The 23,175-nt window shown below is 37.3% G+C and overlaps 1 protein-coding gene across 1 annotated transcript; it reads right to left on the bottom strand.

The window, feature by feature from the left end:
- Positions 1–4,987: 4,987 nt before the first annotated feature.
- LOC134790804 (retinol-binding protein pinta-like) lies at positions 4,988–15,245 on the bottom strand. Its single transcript, XM_063761760.1, has 6 exons — positions 15,068–15,245; positions 13,698–13,857; positions 12,828–12,999; positions 7,238–7,438; positions 6,576–6,681; positions 4,988–5,167 (listed from the first exon to the last, which is right to left on the bottom strand). Exons 1-6 carry the CDS (start codon positions 15,207–15,209, stop codon positions 5,016–5,018), a joined length of 933 nt encoding a protein of 310 aa, XP_063617830.1. The 5' UTR covers positions 15,210–15,245; the 3' UTR covers positions 4,988–5,015.
- Positions 15,246–23,175: the final 7,930 nt, after the last annotated feature.

The following is a 23,175-nucleotide window of genomic DNA, read 5'->3' as shown; positions in this document are numbered from 1 at the left end:
ATTTCGAAAATAATGATCATTTTGGAATCCGAAATGGCGGCCATGCACTGTGTCATAAAAGTCGTCATGGATGTCGTTTTATACGTTTTAGGGGGCCCCAATTTTGAAAATGATGACCATTTTGGAATCCAAAATGGCGGCCATGCACTATGTCGTAAAAGTCGTCATGGGTGTCGTTTTATAGGTTTTGGGGGGCGCAGATTTAGAAAATGATAACCATTTTGGATTCCAAAATGGCGGCCATGCACTATGTCATAAAAGTCGTCATGGGTGTCGTTTTATAGGTTTTGGGGGGCGCAGATTTAGAAAATGATAACCATTTTGGATTCCAAAATGGCGGCCATGCACTATGTCATAAAAGTCGTCATGGGTGTCGTTTTATAGGTTTTAGAGGGCGCAGATTTCGAAAATGATGACCATTTTGGATTCCAAGATGGCGGCCATGCACTATGTCATAAAAGTCGTCATGTATGTCGTTTTATAGGTTTTAGGGGGCCCCGCTTTCGAAAATGATGACCATTTTGGAATCCAAAATGGCGGCCATGCACTATGTCATAAAAGTCGTCATGGGTGTCGTTTTATAGGTTTTGGGGGGCGCAGATTTAGAAAATGATAACCATTTTGGATTCCAAAATGGCGGCCATGCACTATGTCATAAAAGTCGTCATGGGTGTCGTTTTATAGGTTTTGGGGGGCGCAGATTTAGAAAATGATAACCATTTTGGATTCCAAAATGGCGGCCATGCACTATGTCATAAAAGTCGTCATGGGTGTCGTTTTATAGGTTTTAGAGGGCGCAGATTTCGAAAATGATGACCATTTTGGATTCCAAGATGGCGGCCATGCACTATGTCATAAAAGTCGTCATGTATGTCGTTTTATAGGTTTTAGGGGGCCCCGCTTTCGAAAATGATGACCATTTTGGAATCCAAAATGGCGGCCATGCACTATGTCATAAAAGTCGTCATGGGTGTCGTTTTATAGGTTTTGGGGGGCGCAGATTTCGAAAATGATAACATTTTCAATTTAAAAATGGCGGCAATGCACTATGTCATAAAAGTCGTCATGGATATCGTTTTATAGGTTTTAGGGGGCGCAGATTTCGAAAATTATGACTATTTTGGATTCCAAGATGGCGGCCATACACTATGTCATAAAAGTCGTCATGGATGTCGTTTTATAGGTTTCTGGGGGCGCAGATTTCGAAAATGATGACTATTTTGGATTCCACTTTTATGACAAAATACGTAGCCGCCATCTTGGATTATAAAATGATCATCGTTTTCGAATTCTGCACTCCCTAAAACCTATAAATCGACATCCGTGACGACGCAAGTTATCTTTATTTTCAGATCTAACAAATTGCTACAGAATACAAAGGACAAAAAAGAAGCGAGGAGGTAATGAAACAAGCAAAAATACAGATGATTCCTCGACGCAATTGGGTGATTCTTAAATTGTGTCCAGATTTTTTTTGTCATAAAAGTTTATATTTTTCACATATTACTCTCACAAGTTCCGTGACATTTCGACCTTGTAATTTTTTAAGTAAATGTTTTTGTTTATCTATGAGGATCTCACTAGAATAGTATAATCAAGGTATGTTTATATTTGATGAATGAAATAGTAACGCAAAAAAAATATATTTGTGTCTTATATTCCTGCCGAAGACTTTTATTTTACCTTTAATTTCCTTCTACACAAGTTTGGCCAAGTAATAAGAATTTAGGGCTCTCAATTTTATTTTGACTTCTACAACAGTAAAGCTACGAGGCCATGTTTGGTATCGTTTTCGTATAAATTCGCAGTACCAAATTTAGTTAAGGTATCACATTGACACCATTCCGAAGTAAAAACATATAAACTTATTAAAATACTTTCTTTTAAACTCCTCTTCACGCTTAAACTGCTGAACAGTTTTAATTTAAATTTGGTACACATATATTTTGAGTCCCGAGACAGGATATAATAAGTTATCTCAAAAATCATCCTTTAAAGGTGTGAAATGAGGTGTAGGGGGGAATTCAGAATTGACTTCTTGAAGAATACTGTTTAAGTTTAGGTTTGAAGTCATGTTTTTTCATCATTTTTAACTAAATCAAAGATGTAGACCATCCCAAATTTCATATAAATCGGTTCAGCGGTTATTGATTTCCCGTACAAATTTCCACGCCACTTTTCACACCTTCAAAAGATGATTTTGGTTATAAGATCTATCCTATGTCCTGTTCCGGGACGCAAACTATTTCTATACCAAATTTCAACGAAATCGGTTCAGCGGTTAAGCGTCAAGAAGAGTTTCAAAAAAACCGGCCAAGTGCGAGTCGGACTCGCGTATTAAGGGTTCCGTACATTAAGTCCGACTCGCGCTTGACTGCACATTTCTAATAGGTTTTCCTGTCATCTATATGTAAAGAACTATTTTGTGTATTCAGACGGACATACATACAGACGCACGAGTGATCCTATAAGGGTTCCGTTTTTTCCTTTTGAGGTACGGAACCCTAAAAAGATTTATTTTTATTTTATGGAATGGTGTCAATGTGATATCTTAAATGGATTCAGCACCCCAGATTTATACGAAAACGATACCAAACACGGCCTAGCACCTTCACTGATATAGATATATCAAGATAAAATTGAGAGCCCTAAATAAACTTTCAAGAGCGGATATCTCAAAAACTATTCAACATATCGAAAAAATTGACTGAATAAACTTGTAACAAATTAAATAAACTTTCATTTTGTATAAGTGGCCATGTCGCTGAGATGCATAGTTTCCGAGATATAATCGAAAAACGGGAAAATGGGACCTTCAAAGCCCCCCCTCTCTCCCCCCCTTTTGATATGTTCACCTCCTAACTTGTCAAACCGAGTTACGGAGTCAAAAATTGTGTTCCGAGCATTTCCCTCTACAACTTTTGGAGCATTCGTTGCCTGACCTAAGTAGCTTATTGAATTTCTTTAAAAACTTTTCTGTAAAAGGTTGACGGGTGTTGGGTGTTTATATGGTTTCGGTCGATTATTATCATTTGCATTGCCCATGATGACTTACTAGAATTACGAGCACACGAGACACTAATAGTAGTTTGACAAACCTTGGTTTTCAAGAGGTATTTTATATTGACATTTGCTGTCACAAATTTGCTGTCAGATTTAGTCGCAAACCGCACGCAAAGTGCACACAAATGTGTCGACACCTTGTTACGGAAAAGTGTAGACACGGCGACGACACTTTGTTTCGAAACAATTCTAGACACATTGTGTGGACTCTGTTACGACACATCTGACATTTAGTTACCACTTTGTGATTCTGCGACTGGAATGGTTATATGGGGAGTAGGTGTATATCGGACGATACAGTAAGGTATACGCACGCGAGCGAAAGCGAAGCGGCCTGCCTGGCTAGAGCGCCACTCACCGTGGTCTTCTTCAGACTCCTGAGGAAGAGCGCGTGCCGTTTGTAACCTCAATGCGTTGCGAGACTTTCGCGAATGATTCGATTTTTTTCGGGAAGGCATGGAAATGTGTATATAATGCGAGTCCCACATCGTTTGACTCCGCAAACGACCAGTGCCGGATTAAGATATTTTGATGCCCTAAGCAATTCTAGACCATGGTGCCCTCTCTCCCTAGGGTCATCAAGATTACATTGAATTTTTTTGGTAAATTGAGTGACGTTCATTGCCGCATTACAGCTGAGAATGGAAATCAGTCATATCATTTTATCACGAAAATTGACAGTGCCGTAGCAGTAACTTTGCAACAGAGTACCTAATGCTGCTGTAGTCGCCATATCTTAGAATGTAATTGAAAACGCGAGCGGAGCGAGCGCGATAATTTTTCGATATAAAAACGCAATTTGATAGACAGTTGTACATTTTTACTTTTAGTATGGAAATCAGTCACATCATTTTATCACGAAAATTGACAGTGCTGCAGCAGTAACGTAGCAACAGTGTAATGCTGCTGCAGTCGCCACCCGAATGTAACCTTTGTCATATCTTAGAAAGTAATTGAAAAAGCGAGCGAAGCGAGCGCGAAAATTTATCGATATAAAAAACGCAATTTGATAGACAGTTTTACATTTTTACTTTTAGTATGGAAATCAGACACATCATTTTATCACGAAAATTGACAGTGCTGCAGCAGTAACATTGCAACAGAATAATGCTGCTGCAGTCGCCACCCGAATGTCACCTTTATCATATCTTAGAAAGTAATTGATGCGATCCGATAATCGACGATGGCGGAGAAATCCAAAATCCAAACCACCGTATACTATAGGTAATAGTTAGTAATCAATGAAATATGCCGCACGCCTGTTCTTATTTTAATTCTATGAATGTTAATATTCTGAACTTTTCGGGGGGGGTTTGAACCCTCAACCCCCCCCCCCCTGGCTACGCCCGTGAATTCTAGTCTCGTATTGTACCAAATTTAGTCCACTTTAAAAACGTCCTGAGAAGGCACTATCAAAAACTAGTCCTTTAGGGTTATAATCGCCCAAATCTAAAATGAAACCGAAATTTTCGCAGGTTTTTCGATATTTGACAAAGTTGCGTTCGGCGCTCGAAGTCACAAACTTGTATTATTCATTGGGCCAACATCATAAACACGTCTGCAAAAAATCAGAACTACCGGATTTAGCGCAAACGCGAAATGTATAAAATTACTGTATTATTAAATTATTCTCCGTTCGTCATGACCTCATGACATGCATGCAACAAAAAAAAATACAAAAAAGTTTATTTACACATTTAGGTAATATACAAAAATATAACTATATCCGTCAGAGACCAAACTAGGCTGAGCCTGTATCTTGGCCATCTGAACAACAACATACAACATACAACATACAGCATCAATTTAATTATTAAAATTTGTTTTACAATGGTGTGTTACGATATTTGGCCATTTGGCCGTCACTACATATTTGACGCTGACTGTACAGACATACATATAAAGGTTTAAATAAAAAGCTACGTGCACTGATACGTTTTATTAAAAATCCCTCAATCGAACTGCAAAGTCCTGAAGGAGCCGTCGACGCCGAACAGAGTGGAGGAGGTGGTGGGCGCGCCCGGCCGCTTGGCTTCGTCGGACCGCGCTGTCTCCTGCGCCACGAACCATTCGCGGTAGTTCTCTACTTTCAGCTTCCAGTATTCTACGAAAATAATAATCGTGACAATTCTGAATGTTGAATGTGTAAAACATCACTCACATAGGGTTAGACCAAGAAAAGTCTGTAGTAGCGTACGCAGTCCAAGTGTTATTTAATACGTCATCATTTCATAGAAGTTTGACGTTTAAAATAACACTTGCACAGCGTGTGCTATTAAAATCGTTGCAGACTTTTCTTGGTCTAACTCTAGCTACTTCGTACTTTAAGAAGCCCTTTATAATATTGTCTTTTTACGCTTTTGGCGTTTATTTGTTATACCTGATGAGAAAAAAACATATTCCTATACCAATCTCACAAACGGTATCTGATTGAAGTTCGTAAGATACAGTAAATATTTCGTGGTTATGTTAATATTCAATTTCCATTTAGGTGAAAAGATGAACAATCGCATTATATTGTAAGTAAATATTCTTTTTTGTGCCAAAATAAACGCAAATAACAAATAATTTACATACATATAATGTACCTATAATGTTAATGATTAATTTTAATGTAAAGCCTGACAACAGTTTATTTAACCCTGAGATAGTGTCGCTGCAAACAGCTTACGTATGGCAATAATGTGCGTACGTCATGTATAGTCGGGGTAGTGGGCATTGGCTTCATGTTGATACTCGTATAATGTCAAAACATTGCTTACAGAGAATTCGGTTCTTTCAATTTACCTATTCGTCAAAATCTCATTCTAAATATTCAATATTTATACATATATTCTTCGTTTTCTGACTCTGACGAAGTCTGATTTTCATCAGATGTTGTGTCGCTTTCAGGACCACCAACCTCGATTATAAAACGTTCAGTCTCCAATTCGATTATAGGATTTTTATCGTTGATCTACATAAACCTTAAATGAAATATTAAAGTTTAAACCAAACAACTAACCAGTTCAATAAAATCGCACTATAAAATGTCAATACCGGTCATGTCAACAACCAACTTCAAAACATTGTTTATTGGAATGCTATGTAATCCTTCGTCTTTTTTAAGCTGTATGTATTTGATTGCATTCACTACAATTTTTTTCGCATCTTTGGTAATTTTTTTGGCATTTTTGTAATGAAACCGTTTATATTTGAATATATTCGTAGATATTTTCCGTTTGTTTACATCGGTGACATTCGTTGACATCCAACGTTCGTTGTCAAACAGTACTTGTTACCAGTAAAAGAAATTAGTACCATTGAAAATCAGCAAAATGGCGAGGGTCAAATAAACTGTTGTCAGGCTTTACTTACTAACATGTAGCTGTAATGATATGATACTAACAATATTGTATGATTTTTTTTTTAATATTCTGAAATAAAGATTTTTTTTTATATAACATAAGCATAAGGTAGGCGATCTTATCGCTGAAAAGCGAATTCAATGCGAAGCTCATTGTAATATTTACCAATCAATTCCTGGAGAGATCCGTCTTGTCCTCCATATTCCGTTGGGAGCATTGCTTGAGGGACGGCATGGTGTATAGCTTTGTAGTCCTGGTTATAAACCTTTATCTGAAAATAATTAAAGAATATACTTGCATTTATTAACCTTGATTTGACAAAAATAATGTTTTATCAATCCTTGACATTCGCTGTAACATTCTTGTGTTTCTAATGGGGCCCACTGATTAACAGTCCGCCGGACGGTATCGGCCTGTCAGTTAGAACAAAATTTTGAAAGTTACGAACAACTGACAGGCCGATACCGTCCGGCGGACTGTTAATCAGTGGGCCCCTTAAAGAGGTGAAATCAATTTCAACTTGTTTCTCATCTTAGTGATTTCCTATAAAGGTGTCCGGGGAACAAAAGGGTTGATATTAAAATACTTATTTTATTTATTTATTTGGAAAGCAAACAGAAATAAGTGAGCAGGAGATAAGTTTACAGAGACACACTAAGGACATTCACTTATTTCCTTAACAGCTCTCACTAAAACATATATAACAGGAATATACTACACTTAACTACTCTTAAGGTACTAAATACAATTGTTAATTTACTAACACTACATAGACGCTAAGCTTATCAAACAGAATGATGGTTACTAAGAGAGGAAGAGACACTTACTCTTTTCTTCAGTTTTTCTCCAAGGAAGGTTTTTAAAATAGCATACGCAGCCTCGAACCCTGGCGGAGTGCTGATTATGTAGTTGGACCGCACGCGCACTGGGAAAGCCTTCTCGTAGCAGGAGATGGCTTTTTTTGCTAACGTTGGGGTCCATTGGCTCAGCACGCTGATCCCCACACCTTTCATGTCGACGATTACTTCCTGAGATATAATAAATTAGGTTTCAATAATAGTTTTTAAAAATATCAATTAACATTGCATTACTTTTCAATGAGTCAACACTAGTAAACTACTACTAGACTGGTTTTATTTTTCATAAAATCGATTTCGACTGGCAAATCATATTACTTTTTGGCAACCGGGTTTTTTAACCTAATTAGACCCCGCTGAATCCGAATTTGCCGGTTGCTTGATCGAAATCTTGACCGGAAGTGAGATATTTGACATTAAAGGTCCCTTTTTTTAGTTTTTCGAAAATAACTCTTAAACGGTGGCGCATAGCAAAAAATGTTCTATTACATAAGTAATCTGCATAAAATTGCCTACAAGAAAGATTCAGTACAATTTTTCGCTAGGATCAATATTCAAAGAGATATTAACGCGGGAAATTTAATTATAATCACTTCTACGGTCCCTTTTTTTTTAGTTTTTCGTAAATAACTCATAAACGGTGGCCAATATCAAAAAATGTTGTTAAACGATAATAATACACACAAAATTTTGAACAAAAAAGATTCAGTACACTTTTCGCAGGGATCAATATTTAAAATGATAATAAAGAGGGAAAATTCTAGTATAATAAATTCTAAGTTTCCTGGTTTTTATTTATTCGTTAATAATTTGAAAAGTATGACTCATAGCAAAATACTCTTATACAAAAATAATAAACATAAAATTTCCTACAAGAAACATGTCGAACACTTTTCACTAGGATCAATATTTAAAAAGACAAAGCAGCGGGTAAGTTATAAATAATCAATTTTAAAGTCCCTGTTTAGTTTTTTGTAAATAACTCGTAAATGGTGTCCCATAGCAAAATAGGTTTTTAAGAATAAATTATCTACATAAGATTTCCTCCAAAAAATATCTAGAACACTTTTCTCTAGGATCAATATTTAAAGCGATATTAAAGGAAGAAAGTTAATTACAATCAGTTCACATGTCACTTTTTTTTTAGTTTTTCGTAAATAACTCGTAAACGGTGGCCCGTTGCAAAACAATATTATACATAAACATTAAACATAAAATTGTCCCTGCGAAAAGTGTACTGAATCTTTTTTGTTCAAAATTTTGTGTGTATAATTATCGTTTCACAAAATTTTTTGATATTGGCCACCGTTTATGAGTTATTTACGAAAAACTAAAAAAAAGGGACCGTAGAAGCGATTATAATTAAATTTCCCGCGTTAATATCTCTTTGAATATTGATCCTAGCGGAAAATTGTACTGAATCTTTCTTGTAGGCAATTTTATGCAGATTACTTATGTAATAGAACATTTTTTGCTATGCGCCACCGTTTAAGAGTTATTTACGAAAAACTAAAAAAAGGGACCTTTAATGTCAAATATCTCACTTCCGGTCAAGATTTCGATCGAGCAACCGGCAAATTCGGATTCAGCGGGATCTAAAGGTTAAAAAACCCGGTTGCCAAAAAGTAATATGATTTGCCAGTCGAATCAAGAAGGAGAGCGATTTTGAATTTTTATGTCTAATCTATACCTCAATTCACCAACTAAAAATTTTAATTTTTAGTTGGTGAATTGAGGGTTGCCCTTTCAGACGTTCACTACGTATATAGATATTTTTTTATAATATGAAAGTGATTCATATTAGGTACCTAAGTGTCCTACTGCTCAACATGCTAATGCCCAATAGATGACACCCTAGAATAGAACAATGACAAGAACTCCGACGTCTACCTTAATTAATCATCAACAGCCAAGTTAGAAATTTATATTACTGCTTGACTGTTTCCATTCCTAAATCAACATCGTTTTGTTATTCCTAATCACCTGCATGAATTAGGCTGGATGTACATATGTGACAATGCAAAATCATTTCGTGATACCAGCAGAGTGTAGGTAGGTATTACTATATATGTAGGTACCTATATAATTTTAGTTGACTATTGAGCTACATTATGTATTGGCTGACTAAGCGTCATCGGGTTAATCCTCAGAGTAATTAATCCCTAATTACTCAAGGTGTAAGATGTTATATAAGTATGTGTCATGTGATCTCTTGTTTATGTAACGTTATTTAATACTTTTCTATTAGATGAAGATCCTATATATTCAATGTCTAGGGAAGAAAAATAACACTATAAAAACATTTTGGCATGATAGGTAAATATTTTTGTGTATACCTATGAAAGGCGTGATGGTCATCCTTCTGTATAATCTACCTATAAAATATCCCTGTTAACGGATTTTCACATAATATATCGAATAAAAAGTACAACAGCTTCGAAAAAAGAAGTGAATTGAGTAATTAATCACTATTAAGTTTGTTGTTATACTTAAAATGAGAACCATTAGGAATATTTGCGATATTCCCAATTTCTACAGGTTCTCATTAGCCGTATTGTGAAATGTGAACCAGTGTACTTTTGTAATTAAAACATAATATACATTAGGTAGATTTCATCTGAATTAAGGATACCTATATTACTTTTTATAGCCAATACACGTAATTTAGGGTTGCCATACGTCCCGGTACGCCGGGACATGTCCCAGTTTGAAGCATGGTGTCCCGGTGTCCCGGCCGATAAGCAAATTGTCCCGGTTTTAAAGATCATAGTAATTATTTACTTATCTAGTAGGGGGCTGGACTTGGTAAATATACATATACCAACAGTCCAACAATAAACACGACTAGTCTAACTAGCTAGGCTAATCGTACGTGGATAGAACGATGTAAGCGCTGACACTTGTCCGCTCGAGAAACTGAAATCGGTGAAAAATAGAGATACTACTCCTAAAAATACGTGTCGTACGCCTCATTAGATTCGTAATGTTGTCTAGAAAAATGTATTGGATGCGTTTATTAGCACACAAAAATATCAAAAGTTATTAAACAAAAAAAGGGGAAAAAAAGCAGATATTTCTTATTTTCCCAATATCTCAAAAAGTATTCATATTTAAGAAACCAAATTAATATTATAAAAGTGGAGGATATTCCCTATTAAGGGGCTACCCGAGGTTTTCATCGGTTTTTGACATGTTTTGAATCGTATCTCCTTTTTTTGCATTACAGATAGAATTATAAGACAAACGGTTATCGGTTTTTCAATCTTTTATCTCCGGTTTTGTCCACCGAATGTTGAAAGAAATGAATACTTATTTTTTTATGAATTTTTTAAACATTGTCTAAAAAAACACTTTTTTCGTATCTAGTTACCAGTGAAGGATCTTTTATATACGAAATCTACATATTTGGGTTCGTCTTTGACGTCTCGAAAAACGTGTCCAGGGTTTTAATTTTAAACTGATTAACACAATAATTATGGCCAGAAAACCAGTTTTTTAGCCTAAAATTGTTCAACTTTGACGCCAAATATCTCGAACACAATGAACTTTGAAGTAAATATGGGAAACTACATTGCTTAAAGCCGTTGCTGTTAATATAATAAGCTACAAAAAATATTAGAAAACTAAGGGATTCAGATCGAAGGTCATTGGCATGGGGTAGCCCCTTAAAAAAGTCTATACTTGCAGAACTCTATCTCCATTATTTATACTTTTTATTCAACGCTGAACACAGACCTCCGCGCCTCATTATCGGGAAACGCGCGCGGCGTGAAAAAGCGCGTACGTAACATTAAATATAATTTCAAAGATATTAAATAAGCATAAAAAAAATAGAAAAAAAATATGGTGTATTTTAAACATGTCAGAAAATGTATACCTGTAGAAATTTATCTTAAAGTTCTTTTTTTAACAAGTTAGGCAATTGTTAAATAACATTTTTTTCTCGTATTTCCCTCTTAATTGAAAACTAAACAAAAATGGTAAAATAAGTATCATATTTTTTTTTACTTTCTAAAGTCTTTCTCCCGTAATAAAATCAAAATAAATTTTAGAATAATATTGAAAATCAACAAAAAACGAATAATCAAGGTAAAATATAAAAAATATAACGTGCCGCTTTGTAGCGAAAAGCGACTACAAACAGCATTTGATGACTGTGTTAAAAGTTGTTTCATTGTGTTCAGGCAATGGCTAAACCTTGTATGTTACCTATTGTTGTAATAAAAGTTCCTTTTTTCTACATTTACTACTTTTTAGGGTGTCGTAGTCACCTAGAAACCCTTATAGTTTCGCTATGTCTGTCTGTCTGTCTATCCGAGGCTTTGCTCCGTGGTCGTTAGTGCTAGAAAGCTGCAATTTGGCATGGCATGGATACATAATTCATGCATTGTGACAGAACGGTAAAATAAAAACTAAAAAAAAAGTTTTTTGGGGTGGGCACCTCCCATACAAAATGCTTCTTTGAAATTTTTTTTTGCTTTGTCGCAATAGTGTGGGGTATCGTTGGATAGGTGTTTCAAAACGAATACGGGTCTTCAAAAACCATTTTTTGATATAGTAAATATTTTCGGAAATAATCGCTCCGAAAGAAAAAAAAATGTGTGGCCCCCTCTCTAACTTTTGAGCAATGGGTCCAAAAAATATGAAAAAAAAATCGTGAAACAAAAGTTTAATAAATATGTACTTTCAATTAAAACTATAGCGAACATGATCGGTCCAGTCGGTTTTGAATTATTGCAAAAAATCTTCTTTTCTTAGTAAAAGTACTCCGTTATGCTTGTAATGTACTTACATGATACTTACCTACTATTAGCCCCTATTTGGCTTATTTTGACAGAACGGAAACTACGAAATCCTACCCTGAGCATAGCCCGACATGCTCTTGGCCGATTATTCTTTAAATGTCCCGGTCTGAGTCCCCACACTTATGGCAACCCTAACGTAATTACATAATACTTTACGAATTGGGTATTAACTAATTGATTTATTTCGATAAGCTTAATATTATGCAAATTACTTTATATGATGTATTCGGCAATTGCTGTATTATTACATATTTGAGGATCTTAACACAACAATTTACTATGACATAGGTAGTCTAAATTCTTAATATTTCGAGAAATACAAGAAAGAATTTGTTAAAATTTAATACGTATATATCCGTTTTTATTATCAGAAATGTTTGCCATTCGGTTTCGATTCAGCCACGCATCCTGAATTTATATTGTCATATGGATATTTATATTATTTATATGGTTATCGTATAGTTGTATGAGTTCTAGCTTTTATACTGTCCTTGTGAAAACTACATTCTTGCCTTTTTATGTTTCGAGCCAAGTTGGACCTTTTGGGCAGTATTATTTCTTATCTCATTTCTTTCTTTTAAGAAGAAAGAAACGAAATTCTCGCGTTACCCCGGCATTTGCCAAGGCTCGTGGGAGCCTGGAGTCCGCTTGACATCTAATCCCAAGAAATTGACGTAGGCGCTAGTTTTTACGACTTAGTTTTTCATTTCTTTCTTTTTGATACCATATCTAGCATGTCTCTGATGACCCTTTACCTCGCCAGCCACATTGAAATTGTCGTCCTCTAGCATCATGATCTCCGTGATCATGAAGGCGATCTTCAGCACGTCCGTCAGGTGGTACTTGGAGGCATCTAACACCCCGACCCTCACGATACACGTGCGAGATGAATCTTCGCCCTGACATTTCCTCAGTGGTAAGAAGAGACTGAAAGAATATAGTAGATTGTGTCACATAGAACAAAATGACATATTTACGGCAAGACATTAAATCTTGAACGAAGCCAAGGTTTCTATAATTTAATCCCGAGCGTAGCGAGGGATACTAAAATAGAATCCTGAGTGTAGTGAGGGATTCAAGTGTTAACGCCCAAAGTGGAAATACTTTTGCTAGCATCATCATTTATGAGGAAATTATTAAGTATGTTTCAAAATATTAAAATAAATGGTTCATATTATCTGATGCTACCTGCCGATTTTCATCTTGGACACAAAAAAAAATCGCGTTCAGAAAATTACCCAACTAAAACTGACGGTCCGTTTACGTATTATGTATTAGGTACTTAGATGGCCGTTTCATAAAAGCTTTGTAACACGTAAATAGATACAGTTATATATCCATTTATTCGAAAAAGTTGTTGGCTTGTATAACATGTTGCAAACTTTTCGATTACATTAAAACTATAATGTTAATGATACATGCATACTAGGAATACTTCTTAAAGAATCATTAGCGACTGTAGCCCTGAATGTATTAGGTTTAATTAGTACTTCATATTTGCAACATTAGGCTCTCTTAACAAGTTTAGGTAGGTACTATTTATGTACCTTCCAAATCATTTGAGCACCTACCTAAATTAGCCATGTTCTTAATTTAATTACTCTCTCAGTGTAAACATATCTTACCCTAATTTCAGTATTTCTTGAATCTTCGGATCCATAGGATCTCTGTTAGATAAAAACTCTGGCACCAACGCTTTTAAAGTATAATACATATCCAGTTTTTCCTTTGTACGTTCCAGGCTGAACTTGCATCCCCGTAAAAATGCCAGCAGCCATTGATCAGCTGAAATTTTAAAAATAAAAACTTCCATAAATTCATTAGTTTCATAATCAGCGCCATCTAACTATATTGTTTAGAACTACCTTAATAAAAATGTCGTCAGAGATGTTGGTCGGCATGTCGGTAAAAGTTGTACTACTAGCGACTGTAATTCCTACGAGCTACCGGGTAACGAACACAGATGGCGTTGTCAGATCGGAACTTTTTTATTTGTAAAATAAAAAAGCAATCACTCGACTGATCATCATCTTTCTCGCGTTATCCCAGCATTTTGTTATTTGTTACGTAGGCACTAGTTTTTACGAATGCTACTGCCATCTGACCTAAAAACCCAGAGGGTAAACTATGTCTTATTGGGATCAGTCCGGTTTCCTCACGATAACAATGTCTCTCGACTGATAAACACACCAATTACAGATAGATAGGTATACTTTATTAAACTTATTATCGACTTAATTCCTGTAAATATTGCACTTTCATAAATATTATTGCTGGTTTGAATACCTAATTTTATAAATCTGGTCTAATCAGCACATCGTCGGCATTTTTTGTGTGTTTTCCAGGCTGTAAGCGAATGATAATGAGAACACTAACTGAGATAATTAAAACGTATTCTCTCTAGCCGCCATTCAAGGCTACAAATGAAAATCGAACTTGTAGTTACCACTATAAGGAAATAGGATGATTAAGTATAATAATAGTAGCAGTTAGCAAATTGCTTCCAATTAAGGATTTTCTTATTAAATGTTTATGTCGCCGGGGGTACCGTTCGAATGATAAATACTTATTTTAAAACGTTAATTTGGATTGATTTGAAATATTTTACAGCTAGTATTTGCCTCGCGTTAGTGAGATATAAAATGTTGTGTTTTACTCCGTAGCAGTTTGTCTGACCCTCGTGCCTTGATACCCTCGCAACGCAACAACTATTCCACTTTTCGAAACAAGGGCCATGCTTGTGGTTTAATTTTGGAAAATTTCGCTTGTTCGGGTATCCATTTTAGCACGAGGGGTTAAACAACAACTTTGCCCCCTAACTTTAGACTGCCCCCAGATTTTTCGTCTATGACAGACAAACTGAAGTCCAAAACAAAGTGGAAAATATTCTTGTAGTAAATATTCTGTTTCATTTGTTAGATTCGACCGGTTAGTAATTAATAAATTTACTTAGGTATCTAGTTGATAGTGTCAAATATTCATATCACTTACTTACTTGGTTGTATTGCATCAAGATGCGGCTGTTTCTTTAGCCAGTGCCTCAACGCCGTGATGTCAGTCGCTATTCTGCGATCATCTTCATTTATTTCCTTCGCCGCTTTCTTCTTGAGTGCCGCAGACAGTGGTCGAATCGTCATTATGATAATTAATTTATGACGGTAATGCGTTCTCACCTTAACACAAAAAATTGGTAGGTAAGTAGGTATATTATATTTCAATTTCAAATCACCACAAAAATAATAATAATCTATATTTTAATTATCTAGATTTTTGAAGAATTTATTATATTACAATCAAGACTTTAGAAGCGGACTGTAATCAATAAACTGAAATCATGCGTGAAATACCGTAATTATGTTTGTTACACTTTACGAAAGATCAAGATTAACTAAAATACGTTTGGTTAATAAACTATGTTAAGTATTAAGCGCATGAATATTCATTATCAGCGCAAATATTTACACAATAGTAGATAATCTATGTACCTATGTAGATACTTTATGAAGAGACTTATGACTTACATATGAACGTGACAAATTTCCAAACGCTGCGCTAACTACAACAAATTCATATTTCGAGCGGCATTTATATTTCACTGAAAAATGTTTAAAAAATCATTCGACGACCGAAGTCAAGACCGGTTACCACCACACTGGGATCGCGATAGTTTTGTTTTGTCGTTGTATATTAGGTTATCACTGAGGTGATTAGATAGTGCTTCCTACGTGCGTTCTGCGAGCGAGATAGAGAGATACTGAGGGTATAAAATCGATTCCACGGATTAAGTATGGTAATACGGTCGATACATTTCTGCTTCAGGCAGTTTGTCTACCTACAAACAGAAACAAAAAATGCTACATCTCAAAAATGTGATTTACTTATATGTGATACTCTTAACTAAAACTAGTTTATATATTATATCACATAAAACAAATGTATGCAATGTATGGTACTTAACATAATACCAAATAATACAAATTTGCTTCATACATCCAAGCCTCCAATCCGTAGCTGCTCAGAAAAACTTCTTACCAACCGCCTTAGGGTGGTCTTCTTACTATCGAATTTCTTTGTCCAATGTCTTTGCGTCTCACTCTCTCATTAATAATAATAATAGTACTTACCTGCGCCTGTTCTCGAGAATGGTCGTGCCACGCTCTATTGGGATCGATCTATCATCACTGACAGGACTATTGTAGCCAATAAGCCTGATATTGTGATAATAGATCGATCGCAACGTCGGGCCGTGCTCGTTGACATCACCATCCCCCATGATGAGAATCTCGTGAAGGCCGAGAAGGACAAGTCCAGTAAGTACCTAGACTTGGCTCACGAGATAACCGCCATGTGGGATGTTGATTCGACGATCATTGTCCCGATAGTCGTTTCAGTAAACGGTCTAATAGCGAAGAGTCTCGACCAACACCTTGAGAGACTCTCGCTAGGTGGTTGGATCAAGGGTCAGATGCAGAAGGCGGTGATCTTGGACACGGCGCGGATAGTCCGCCGGTTCCTCTCTCTGCAGCCCTGACCACCGGTAGCTTGGGCCTTGCCCCGCTGCTGGCGGCACCCTAGGTTAGGTTTTTTATAATGTGTTTATATTAATTTTTATGGTTTTGTAAGTGTTTTTATATTTTACTTTTATATTCATATTATAAAATAACCTAACTTAAGATGAGAAATGAATAAAGAGAATAATAATAACAGGATTCTCTGCCTCTGGCTTGCCTTAGCCGGCCGGCCAGAGTGGAGTCGTTAGAGCTATAAGCTCCAGGGGTGGAAGTGAAATATGCATAAGACGCGAGTTGGCACAGTGGCTGTTAACAGCCACTGGGTAGAAAGCGGCGCACACCTCTCGACACCCCTGAGCCGCTCACACCGGTGTTGCCCTTGAGCCATCCTAGATGTCGCTTTTTGTGGGGGCCCATCTTGTGAGGGCGAGTCACCGTCTGCCGGAAATAAAATTGCATACCGTTTTATTAGGCAGGCGTCCGGTTTTTTACCCCATAGCTCAATTCTTAGTCCATCGCTTTCACCCAATAACCTAGTTCATTTTAGATTCCATCAACTCTCAATAGTCCTTACACCCTGGCGGGTGCTGCCTCTGCGTGCGTCCCATGACACGGGCAAGGGCAGCCTCCGCTCGGTGTACCCCTTACATTTCATTAAAGTGTCAAAAGGGCCTCTACGTGTTGGCTTCGGCTCCGCGCACGCCTCCCAAAGGTCCGGAACACCATTGTTCCGTGATGGGAAAGACATACAAATAATAATAATAATAATAAGGGCAGGGCAGCTTGTGGCGAGCTGTTGGGAAGTAACGACCCCACGGACCCGAGTGCTCCCGAGAGTCGGTCAGGGTCTCCGTCTCCGGCGTGTCTTCGTCGGTCGGAGTGGACCCCAAGGGGACCCGCAGGACTCTCAGCTCTGGCTTGCCTTAATTGGCCGTCCAGAGAGGAGTCGTTAGAGCTATATGCTCCAGGGGTGGAAGTGAAAGATGCATAAGACGCGAGTTGGCACAGTGGCTGTTAACAGCCACTGGGTAGAAAGCGGCGCACACCTCTCGACACCCCTGAGCCGCTCACACCTATGTTGCTCCTGGTCGTCTTCGCGACGGCAGTTTCAGGGGCCCATCTAGTGCGCGGCAAGTCACCACCTGCCTCGATAACTTGTGTAAACATTGTTATGGCAGGTGTCCGTACGTCTTTGTAATAACCCAGTCTCATAGTCCACCTAAACTTCAATCCATAGACCGGTATACTGTTCTCTTTTTCTACAATAGTCCCAATGCCTGCTGAGACCGGTTCATGGGTGTCTATTGTTGCACCTGTGAACGGGTTCCAGCAGGCGTTCTACATGACATAAAAGCTCTCCAAGGGGCCTCTACGTGTTGGATCTGTGTCCCCACGCAAGCCTATCAAAAAACCGGGATTATAGGCCCGTGATATCCAAGGAGATACAAATAATAATAATAATAAATAAATATTATAGGACATTTTTACACAAATTGACTAAGCCCCACGGTAAGCTCAAGAAGGCTTGTGTTGTGGGTACTCAGACAACGATATATATAATATATAAATACTTAAATACATAGAAAACAACCATGACTCAGGAACAAATATCTGTATCATCATACAAATAAATGCCCTTACCAGGATTCGAACCCGGGACCATCGGCTTCATAGGCAGGGTCACTACCCACTAGGCCAGACCGGTCGTCAAGCATTAAGCAAAATGTGAGAGCAATACACATTAGATAAAGATATTGGACAGTTGGAATACCACCCTCAGTTAAACGGTAGATCTATAGGTCCATAATATACCAGGTGTTGCCTGTAACACGAGCAAATAATTAAAACATATATTATACTCCTCAAACTATAAAACCCTACACACGCGTTCGCGGCTTCGCGCCGCGATTCGCGCACGAGTGTGGAGCGGGCTTTGGTTAGATTGATTTGAAAGGGACGACACTACGATGTTGCCACTTTTTAATTTCTACAATTTCTTGTCGGTCTATAGGTTTGGTTCGTGTCAAATCACGCGTCATAATCATAACATCTGCCGGCTATCTACGCCATGCCTCATCTTCAATTTGATTCAAATAACAATATATGTACTTCAAAACACCTGTCGTGCTCACTCGTTCTTAGCACGTTCTTAGCTATAAGACAATTAAATCAGTCAATCGAATCATGATATTCCAGCCTAAACATGCAAAGAACACTGAATAACACTAGCGTTTGGTAATAACAGAGTAATAATCATTAAATATCATCACGAGCGTGTAAACTGAGCACGGTAGGTACTGTTTTTAAATGTGTAAATTAATGGGCCCCATAGTAGGCATAGTCCTCTGACAGTATGTAGATATATCCATGGTATAATAATATACTCCGCCTGGTACTCCATTCCGAGATTCGCGTATGACCTAACTGACACGCGCCTACGTCATCATGGGGTTCCGTCTATTTGGCATAACTTCCGTGACCCGAAACGCATCTGGCATAACCTATTTGGCAGAAATATTTTTCGACGAATGTTAAATTTGCAGAAAGCTTCAGTTTGTATAATATGCAATAGCCCGAATGTTTCCAAGTCCGAATCTTAAATAGACTACTACTATCATGGGCGAATTTTGATACGAATTATTTTATTTTGCATTTGTTTAAATGTCCGAAATGTGATTTTCATAATGTGTTTAGCATAATAGGATTTAGGCGAATATTTACATCGAAGAAAACGTATTTAGATTATTTCTATTTGGTATAACTTGTATGACCTAAAACCCATCTGTCATAAGCTACATTTGGCAGAATGTTTTTCGACGAATGTTAAAATTAAAGAAAGCGTCAGATTGTATAAAATCCAAGTCTAATTTATATTTAACAATGCATAAAACACCTAAATATGTAGCTGACTGACTCATTAACGCAGAACCGTAACTAAAAGCTCTGCCTACGTTTATAATTCGTAAAAAAAAAACATTATTATTGTATTGTATTGTAACTTTGGGTGGGAACATATTATTGGAATTTTGGATGTATACATATTTTTAGCTCACAAAACAAAGGAAAACAAACTGTTGCCAGAAAAGTGGGTTAGGTTAGGTTAAAACTGCGTCCCCCAAGAAAACGAACTGTTGTCTGAAAAGTGGGTTAGGTTAGGTTAGAACTGCGACCCCCAAGAAAACGAACTGTTGCCAGAAAAGTGGGTTAGGTTAGGTTAGAACTGCGACCCCACGAAAACAAACTGTTGCCTGAAAAGTGGGTTAGGTAAGATTAGAACTGGAACCCCACGAAAACGAACTGTTGCCTGAAAAGTGGGTTAGGTTAGGTTAGAACTGCGACCCCACGAAAACAAACTGTTGCCAGAAAAGTGGGTTAGGTTAAGATAGAACTGCGACCCCACGAAAACAAACTGTTGCCAGAAAAGTGGGTTAGATTAGGTTAGAACTGCGACCCCACGAAAACAAACTATTGCCTGAAGTGGGTTAGGTTAGGTTAGAACTGCGACCCCACGAAAACAAACTGTTGCCTGAAAAGTGGGTTAGGTTAGGTTAGAACTGCGACCCCATGAAAAAAAACTGTTGCCAGAAAAGTGGGTTAGGTTAGGTTAAAACTGCGTCCCCCAAGAAAACGAACTGTTGCCAGAAAAGTGGGTTAGGTTAGGTTAGAACTGCGACCCCACGAAAACAAACTGTTGCCAGAAAAGTGGGTTAGGTTAGGTTAGCACTGCGACCCCATGAAAACAAACTGTTGCCTGAAAAGTGGGTTAGGTTAGGTTAGAACGTCCGAAATGTGATTTTCATAATGTGTTTAGCATAATAGGATTTAGGCGAATATTTACATCGAAGAAAACGTATTTAGATTATTTCTATTTGGTATAACTTGTATGACCTAAAACCCATCTGTCATAAGCTACATTTGGCAGAATGTTTTTCGACGAATGTTAAAATTAAAGAAAGCGTCAGATTGTATAAAATCCAAGTCTAATTTATATTTAACAATGCATAAAACACCTAAATATGTAGCTGACTGACTCATTAACGCAGAACCGTAACTAAAAGCTCTGCCTACGTTTATAATTCGTAAAAAAAAAACATTATTATTGTATTGTATTGTAACTTTGGGTGGGAACATATTATTGGAATTTTGGATGTATACATATTTTTAGCTCACAAAACAAAGGAAAACAAACTGTTGCCAGAAAAGTGGGTTAGGTTAGGTTAAAACTGCGTCCCCCAAGAAAACGAACTGTTGTCTGAAAAGTGGGTTAGGTTAGGTTAGAACTGCGACCCCCAAGAAAACGAACTGTTGCCAGAAAAGTGGGTTAGGTTAGGTTAGAACTGCGACCCCACGAAAACAAACTGTTGCCTGAAAAGTGGGTTAGGTAAGATTAGAACTGGAACCCCACGAAAACGAACTGTTGCCTGAAAAGTGGGTTAGGTTAGGTTAGAACTGCGACCCCACGAAAACAAACTGTTGCCAGAAAAGTGGGTTAGGTTAAGATAGAACTGCGACCCCACGAAAACAAACTGTTGCCAGAAAAGTGGGTTAGATTAGGTTAGAACTGCGACCCCACGAAAACAAACTATTGCCTGAAGTGGGTTAGGTTAGGTTAGAACTGCGACCCCACGAAAACAAACTGTTGCCTGAAAAGTGGGTTAGGTTAGGTTAGAACTGCGACCCCATGAAAACAAACTGTTGCCAGAAAAGTGGGTTAGGTTAGGTTAAAACTGCGTCCCCCAAGAAAACGAACTGTTGCCAGAAAAGTGGGTTAGGTTAGGTTAGAACTGCGACCCCACGAAAACAAACTGTTGCCAGAAAAGTGGGTTAGGTTAGGTTAGCACTGCGACCCCATGAAAACAAACTGTTGCCTGAAAAGTGGGTTAGGTTAGGTTAGAACTGCGACCCCACGAAAACAAACTGTTGCCAGAAAAGTCGGTTAGGTTAGGTTAAAACTGCGTCCCCCAAGAAAACGAACTGTTGTCTGAAAAGTGGGTTAGGTTAGAACTGCGACCCCCAAGAAAACGAACTGTTGCCAGAAAAGTGAGTTAGGTTAGGTTAGAACTGCGACCCCACGAAAACAAACTGTTGCCTGAAAAGTGGGTTAGGCTAGGCTAGAACTGGAACCCCACGAAAACAAACTGTTGCCTGAAAAGTGGGTTAGGTTAGGTTAGAACTGCGACCCCACGAAAACAAACTGTTGCCAGAAAAGTGGGTTAGGTTAGGTTAGAACTGCGACCCCACGAAAACAAACTGTTGCCAGAAAAGTGGGTTAGGTTAGGTTAGAACTGCGACCCCACGAAAACAAACTGTTGCCTGAAAAGTGGGTTAGGTTAGGTTAGAACTGCGACCCCACGAAAACAAACTGTTGCCTGAAAAGTGGGTTAGGTTAGGTTAGAACTGCGACCCCACGAAAACAAACTGTTGCCAGAAATGAAATTATGAGAAAATAATAGTTGCGAATTGGGAAAAATTGGGCGAATTAATTTCCGCCAAAAAATATTCGGCCTACAACATATATGATTCTTGCAAGTATGCAAAACATTTCTATGCCATAAGATTTTATGCTTGTAGTACTTTATGCTTAATGGCGAATTATGCAAAAACAAATTATTACAAATAAAATTATGCGAAATGAAACAGATACCAGGTCTCGATTCGGACATTAAATTTATGCCAAAAGATACTTCGATCAATAAAAATTATGCGTAGAGTATGTATGCGCAACAATCCAGTACCAAGTGAGTTTATGCTAACAGTATGTTATGCCTAAAGGTATTATGCACAATAGAATTATTACAAAAAAAATTATGCCAAAGATAGGGGAACCGTCATCATGCTGTTTACAGGTTCTCAAACTTTGAAATGTGGGAGAATTTTAAACAACGGTGAAAATTATTTTAACGGCATTAATTTTAAGTTATTCATGTAGAAACATAGTAAAATAAAACAAATCTAATGTATTAAATTAAACTTTATTTATCTATACAAGACAAACGTTTGAAAAACGAATTCACAGTTACACATTAATTACCAAGCTTACGGCGTGAAAAGTTTGGAAAACACTGCGAGCGAGAAGGAAATGACAATTAACACGCGTTCGACAAGGATGACGGTCAGGGCATGAAGTTATCTAGATCCGAATTGTCAAATGTGCACAGCGCTATCCTGTGTTGCCAGTAGTATAAACAGAATTACCCGAAAGTCTGAAATTTCTTTCGTGAATCGGAAGATATTGCTAACGAGTAATTAAAAATGACGTGTTATTGTAAAATTTAAGCTAAAATACATATAAATGAAAATTATAAAATTATAAAGAAATATTTTAACTTATTAACCATAGGTATAATGTACCCATGTAACATGTTATGTTGAAATAAAGTGGCAATGTTATTGTGACGTAGGCCCGTGTCACTCTGGGAATGGAAGACCATGTTTTATTAGACCATGGATATATCATAATATTCATAATAATGATGTCATCATATTAGTCTCCGTCGAGATTTGCAAAGAGTAGAACTAGCCTATAGAATAAGAGACTAAAAGCTAAAGCTATGTGAATTGTAGAAGGTAGGTATATACCTATCAATTTAAT

The sequence above is a fragment of the Cydia splendana genome, chromosome 5 (assembly GCF_910591565.1).
Source record: "Cydia splendana chromosome 5, ilCydSple1.2, whole genome shotgun sequence".
NCBI lineage: Eukaryota > Metazoa > Arthropoda > Insecta > Lepidoptera > Tortricidae > Cydia > Cydia splendana.
This window is presented reverse-complemented; position numbering and strand designations above follow the sequence as displayed.